The sequence below is a fragment of the Pygoscelis adeliae genome, unplaced genomic scaffold, assembly GCF_000699105.1.
Source record: "Pygoscelis adeliae isolate BGI_AS28 unplaced genomic scaffold, ASM69910v1 Scaffold282, whole genome shotgun sequence".
Lineage (NCBI taxonomy): Eukaryota > Metazoa > Chordata > Aves > Sphenisciformes > Spheniscidae > Pygoscelis > Pygoscelis adeliae.
The window spans coordinates 2,427,828-2,434,803 of record NW_008824352.1 but is presented as its reverse complement, the minus strand read 5'-3'; the positions used below and the strand labels follow the sequence as shown (position 1 = coordinate 2,434,803).

The window sequence follows — 6,976 nt, the reverse complement described above, 5'->3', positions numbered from 1 at the left end:
GGGGGACGACGGTAGGGGCTCGGTCTGGCCAGGACCCCACTGGGTTGTCACAGGCCAGGGTGCACAGAGGAGAGCCGGTGGGGTCGGGTCGGCATCGCCGGTCGGGGACAGCACCCGGGGGCTTGTTCGGGTGCCCGGAGCATCGGTCAGGCTCTCATCAGCCCTTTCTCCTTGTCTCCCCTCTTGTCCAGGACAGAAATCGTCAGTCTCCGGAGGTCCCCTCATCCAGAATGTGCACTCGTCCAAGCGCATCCTCTTCTCCATTGTCCACGACAAGACAGGTCCGTATCCCGCTCCGGTGTTGGAGGCGGCTGGCAGCCACCTCTTAGGGAGAGGTTTCCCCCCAGCCCCATCTCTCCCAGCCATCCCTGTGCTCTGCGGGGACCTGGAAGTGCTGGGGGATTTTTTCCCTTTGCTTGCTGCAACATTTCAGCGTCACAGCTTCATCCCTACTTGGGTCCGTCCTTGCCATCTCCACGATGCTCGGTCCTCGAGCGCTGCCGGCCGGCTGGGAAATCCCATCTCTACTTCGTGCATGGGGAACCGAGGCATGGCTTTGGGTGAGGCCGTTTGCCCGAGCTGCAAACAGCAAATACCCGCCAAAAGCTTGGCGCTATTTCAAAATAGCTGAAACCCACTAACCCCGCTGCGATTCTGCAGCGGTGCCCGGGGGGCTCAGCAATGGGGAGGAGACTGCGCCATTTCCCCCCCTCCATCCCACCCAAGGGAAATGCAACCTAAAAACGCTGATGTGTTTACATCAAAACCCTCGCCTGCGTGCGTTAAAAAAAAAGAAAAAAATATGGGTGGGAATGTTGGAAAAGAGAAGGAGATGAAAAAGCTCCTCTGTGAAATGGCCATGCCTTTCAAAGGTTCATTTCAGGTTGAGTTTGCTCTGTCCCAGAGGGTCTTTCTTCTCAGGGTTGAGAAGTTTTATGGGGTCATTTCTTAGGAATCTGCTTTGTACATGCATGGCTGCAGAGGAGGTTGCCTGGGGCTGGGGCTGGGGCTTGGGAAGCCCAGACCTTATCTGCCAGCCTGGCAGAATCTGCTCAGGAAGAGGGAAATCATTATTTTTAAAGAAGCAAAGTCTTGTTCTTACTTCCCAGCGCTTCATGCGAGTAAAGTGCATCTGCTGTGTACGAACCATATGGAAGTTCCTTATTTCTTATATTTTGTTTTGATAGATAAGTGGGACAGTTTTATAAAAGAAACTGAAGATATCAACACCCTTAGGGAGTGCGTGCAAATTCTGTTTAACAGCAGATATGGTGAGTAGGAGTTAATATCCCATTATGCATCTGCAGCACTTGTGGTTTGCATATCATTATATAGCAATCATTTTTGTTCCCTAACACAGCAGCAGAAGCCATATGCTAGAGCTCCCTTCTCTTCCTAACACATTTAGCCCAGCAGCTCCCAGTCTCTGGGTGTCTGCTGAAGGTTATGTCAATATTTCCATTTGGAGCCCCCGCTGCTGTCGAGGAATTTATAACTGGGCTGTAAAACAGCCCCGGTTTGAAGTGTGGCACGCCGGGTCAGAGCGCCTGGGCACCACCGGCGCTGGCAGGCGAGGGGGAGCAGAGGCATGTGGCCGGTTTAAATTAACGTGGCAGGGGAAAAGAAGGTTGTCGTTACTGCAGCTGCTTTTTTTCCACCTGCCCGGCTTACGGGCGTCTTTGGTGCTCCCCTTGCCACGGGCAGTGATTCTGGGTTAGTTCCTGGGCGTTTGGGTGGCTGTAAGCTTAGGAAATTGCTCGGGAACGGGCTGACGGGCTGGAGGTTGTCGCCTATACCATCCTCATGAGGCTGTGTAATTCATGAGTTCTATACGGGCTATAGATGAGCTCTGTAACTTATGACCTGCGTATGTGCTATGCAACTCGTGAGTTACATAGCTCAGCAACCTGCTGCCGTCACGGGGAGGCTGGGGACGGCACGTGGGCCAGCTCGTCCCTGGTTTGAGCAACGCCGGGTACGTTTGAGGGTTTTGGAGGATGCTATCAGCTGTGGTTGCTGCTGTGTCGTCTCTCCATTGTCCCGTGTCCCAGCGGCGAGCTGCTCCCGGGGCTCGCCTTCTGGAACAAGCAAAGGAGAAGAGGGCAGGAGGCACTCCTGCTTTGAGTTCAAGCCTTTACACCTTCATTTTATCATCTGTAAAAGGAAAAGCGTGTGTTTAAGTGAAAACCATGTGTTCACCTTTCAGCCGAAGCCTTGGGGTTAGACCACATGGTCCCCGTCCCGTACCGGAAAATTGCCTGTGACCCCGAGGCGGTGGAAATCATCGGCATCCCGGACAAAATACCCTTCAAAAGACCTTGCACCTACGGCGTCCCCAAACTCAAGCGGATACTGGAGGAGAGGCACAACATCCATTTTGTCATCAAAAGGTGGGTGGCGAGGAGGGCAAGGGAGAGTGCACGGTCTCGAGGGGGCTCGGGGATTTAAGCTCTGTTCCCTCCATCCTCACAGGGTTTGCTTTGATACCCAAAACTCATTTTACCCTTTTTTATGGAAAAGAGCTAAACAGCTCTTTTTTCCCCCCAACCTCGGTTTTCCGTCTCTCTCTCCCTTTTTGCGAGGATGTGGCAGGGCTGGCCATGGCACGGTCACCCCTGAGCCCCACCACCCTGTTGTAAGTCCGTGCAGACATTGCCGGTGCCACCCTAAAATGGGATCCTCCGATCGCAGCACAACTCTCTCCAATGGCATTTGGTGGATGGGAGCGATGCCTCCGGGTGGGAGGAGGAACATCCATATTCACGCTGCACGGGGATTCCCCTCCGCCTTGTTTTGCGGTGATCACTTACGGATGTCCTGTATATACGATGATGAGGACGTATCGCCTACGGGCAGGGCGTTGTGTCTTGGTGTCTGTGTTGGCACTGGAGTAGGAGGAGTGGATGCTTTCCTGGTTATCTCTGCGCTGTGCAACCCCTCTTTTCTTCTCCATCAGAAAATCTGCTTTATAATATATTTATTTATTCGGTCCCTGCCTGTGCAGCACTTGTGTTGTTCCTCTGCCAGAGGTGTGAAACTACGGTGTAGAAAATGCCCAGCTAAGGCTCCCAAAGGGGCTAAAATCATCGACATCAACAGGACTTAGGCATCCTAAAAGGAATCAGCTTTCCAGATGTCGGCTGGTGGAGGAGCCGCTTTGTCCCGCACCGCTCGGGCTGCGCTGGGCTGGATCAGGCCCCGGGATGTGCCCCTGAGCACGCTTTGCTCCCATGAGTACCTTTGCATAGAAGTTGTGGGTGGCTCCAAAATACAGGATTTGGGAGAAAGGTGACATCCCCAAGGGTATGTGTGCCAAAGCGGGAGAGTGTAAATACTGCAGCTCTATGCTGGTGGCATGTGGTTGATGGTCTACATCGTGAAGTGAAGGTCCAGCAACAGCTACTTCGGTCCCATCGTCTCTTTTGGTAAAGCCAGCCTGTAGCAGCCTCATTTAATAAGTTAATTAAATGAAGAGAATGACTTATAAGCAGATTTAAAAGTGCTTTAGTTAAAAAGCATATGCTGTAAGATTGCTTGGTTGCACAACAGGCTAAAAGGCTTTTTTTTTTTTTTTAGCTGAAACATTCATTCCCTTTTTTAGGGAATTAATAAAATTACTGTTTTGACTTGGTTTAATGCTGTTCATTAATAAAACCTAAAATTCAATCATTAGAAGCACCTATTTCTAATCTCTTTTTTTTCCTTTCCTCCTAGGATGTTTGACGAGAGAATTTTTACAGGTACGTTCTCCACGTCCTTTGATTTATTGCCCACAAAATTGAAAGATTATCCAGAGAGGCAGAGTTGAAATAATGTCACCTGTAAGCAGGAAGAGTGCAGGACGTGCAGTTATGCTCAGTGAGGAGAAGCCTTGTCTGTGCCCTGCACGCAGGCGTGCTGAGATTGCCTTTGCCTGGGATCGGTGCAAGCACTGTGCGCCCCTTAAATAGCGTTTTGAAAGTTTAAGCGAGAAATCCCTGGTGCGAGAGGCTGGGCTGGCTCCCTGCACTGGGCTGAGCTGCAGCTACCGGCAGCACATGGCATGTTCCTGTGCTTTCAGGAGGAAAAAAAATCATTGCTGGGTTCCTCACTGGTAAATTATTCTCTGTTTTTGGCTGGGAAGTGCTAGCATCATCCAGCTGCTGACTTTTTTAAAAAAAAAACAACAAAAATCCATTTTTTCAGTGACAAAACCCTGAGAGGGGGTTTCTTTGGCTTTCTTTGCCTTGTGTTTTTCCTCCTTCTGGTTTGAGCTGGAGGCCAGGCTAAGTGCTTCTTGGCAAATAAGAGGAGATAGGTACTGGTACGGTCTGACCCAACCCTCGCTCCAGCAGCTGCCCCCGTCCCACCGCCCTGATACCCGCCTGAAATATGGCACTGCACCCGAATTTGTCACCGCCCAGCCCCGCTCCTGGATTGCCTGAGCTTGGCTCGCAAGTAAAGACGTGCTTTGGGGTGGTGGGTTTTTTTTTTTCCCCAAGCCGCCAACCCCGCACGCTGGCGGCTTTCCTGACACCACCTTCTTCTCTGACATCTCCGCTGGCCAAATTAACCCCTGTGGCCCTGCGACAGCCCCGGCCCCAGGGGTGCTCCCTGGGGACGATGATGCCGGAGCCACCCAAAGGGGACCTCCAGCAGAGCCTGGAGGGGGTCCCACCTCCACGGGGGGGTTTCTTTGTCTCCGTCCCCGTTAATGACTTTTTTTCTCAAGAAAAGGACTTTTTAAGCTCTAACCCACCCCCAAGGGATGGAGCACTGAACTGTGTCTTGGGATGCTTGGGTTTTCCTTGCAAATCCATCACGGTTGCACAGGATCCGGGGGGAGGCATCGTGTATGTCTGTACATCAGCTCGAGAGCCGCTGATGGAAAGCCCCGTGCTACGAGCTCGGAGGTTACATGGCAGAGAGGTACAAGTGGAAATGAGGAGATGAGGAAGCAAACCCAGCAGGACTGGGGAGGATGGCAGTTCCCCCTCCCCTGCCTGGTCCCTGCAGGGCTACCAGAAGCAAAACACATTAAACCTGGCTTTTTGTATTCGCATCAGCACATCTGACTGTGCAAAAAAAAAAAAAAAAGCATCTGCTGAGTCAGGAGGTGCCATTTTTGCAAAGACACTATTTTCTGAGTGGAGCTGTATTTTAAGTTGCCGACTGCAAAGTATCCCAAGGCTTCCCCGTACAGTTTTGCTCACCCTTTAATTAAAATACCCACCACTGCTAGGAAACCTATTTTTGCTACTCCCCTGGGTAGCAGCTTCAGGCAGGCTTCGCTGCTACAAGAACAAGATTTGGTCCATAGAAAGCACAAATTAAAAGGAGCCTTTTGGACCGTCGGTAGATAAATAGTGTCTTTAAGGCTCTGTGTTGCTGCTGGTCCCATTGCCAGAGCCCTGCCCTTCCTTGCAGGCTGGAGCTGAAAGGAAAAAGGCTTCATGTTCCCACGGATGGGATGTGTTTTGGAAGGGTGGGGATATCACGATGGCACTTTGAGACCAGCAAAAGGCCTTTGGCAGCAGCTATTTAGCAAGACACCTACATGGTTTCTGCAGCCTCGCGGCGTAATTTCATTCCCTCCTTCCCCCAGCACTAATCCATCTCTTCGCTCACCTTCCCTGCCCGATTTTCATTTCCTACCCTGCCTTCAGATCACTCTTTTCATCTCCAAGGTCACTGCTGAGGCTTCGTTTCAGCTCCTTTCAGGTTGCTGAGGAACAGGGAAGGAAGACAGGAGGTTTTTTGTGGTGACAGAATGCTTTTGTTCCCCTCCGCGTTGCTGCAGCAGAGATTTCTCCCGTTGCGTGCAGGGTTCAGAGCTGCGGGATGGGGCTCCCCATGGCACCGCTGCTCTGCGCTTTGCCGAGCTCCCGTCCAGCGCAGCACGTCCCCTCCCTTGGGACAGGGGTCTTCTTGCTCCGGGGCTTGCTCCTGCAGCGCTGGTCCATGGCCCTGGCTATACCTGGCTTTTCTGAGCCTGGTCCCCACCTCTCTGCACCCTGTCCCGGCAGCCAGCCCTTTCCAGAGATGCTCCATCCCTGGCAGGGCTTCCCAGCACGCACTTAGTTATGCAGAGGTTTAAGCAAGTGTCTTGCTATTATTTTAACATGTAAACCAAATTAAATCTGCACCCTTCTCTTTGCAAGCAGGTGACTCTTGAAAACCTGTCCCCCACCCTGACCTCAGCTCTGGGACTTAGAGGGGGAAGAAATGGAGGTGGAAAAGCTGCATCGTCATCGGCCTCTCTGGTTGCTAATTCTGGTTTTGCTTTTCCTTCCAAACCTGCCCTGTGCATCCGGCACCAGGAAGCAAATTTACCAAAGATCCAACCAAACTGGAGCCCTCCAGCCCCCCCGGGGAGATCTCCCCCGAGCCGCACCGCGGGGCCGTGCTGGACCTGGCGGGGACCTCTCAGGCCAACAGCAGGTAAGTGGCACTCCCGTCCCCCCGGCCACCGCAAAGTCACATCCCTCCGAGAGTTATTTTGGGGGCGTTAATGTGGACAGCAGGTTATTGCTGTGCTGCCGGCTCGCGTGCCGGCTGGGAAGGACGGGCATGGGAGGGTGCGACGGGTGCAATTCAGTAAGCTGCAGCACTGGGGAGATGTTGTAGGTAAGTAATGTGGTGGGAAGGCGAGTGGCTCTAAGGGCATTGCTTTCCTGCCTCCCTAAAAACCCACTGCGATGGTACAGCTAGCCGGCACAGGAGGAGACCGAGCCCCCCCATCCTTTTGCGAGCCAAAATAGCAAAGTTTGGAATCATTGATTTTGTACAAAACTGATGAATTTGGGGACATGCCCGGGCAGGCTGGGATTATCTGCAGAAGCGATCTCTGGTGTTAAAGCATGGCCTAAGGATTCACCCTCAGCCGGCACCGTAACACAACATCCTGCTCATTAAGTGTTACTTGTTTATAAAGCTCACAGGGAGGCTAATAGCAGATTAACAGATGTTTTAATAAAGGTGGAGTTACAGAGTTCAG

The 6,976-nt window shown here is 52.2% G+C and overlaps 1 protein-coding gene across 1 annotated transcript in view; it reads left to right on the top strand.

Moving 5' to 3' along the window:
- The window catches only part of LOC103912899 (general transcription factor II-I repeat domain-containing protein 1-like), a 45,230-nt gene that overhangs the window by 10,918 nt on the left and 27,336 nt on the right, over positions 1–6,976 (top strand). Inside the window, exons 6-10 of the mRNA XM_009319309.1 lie at positions 197–281; positions 1,188–1,271; positions 2,207–2,390; positions 3,715–3,740; positions 6,300–6,420. Of these exons, the coding sequence (XP_009317584.1) occupies positions 197–281; positions 1,188–1,271; positions 2,207–2,390; positions 3,715–3,740; positions 6,300–6,420 (500 nt within the window). The remainder of the gene's footprint in view (positions 1–196; positions 282–1,187; positions 1,272–2,206; positions 2,391–3,714; positions 3,741–6,299; positions 6,421–6,976) is intronic.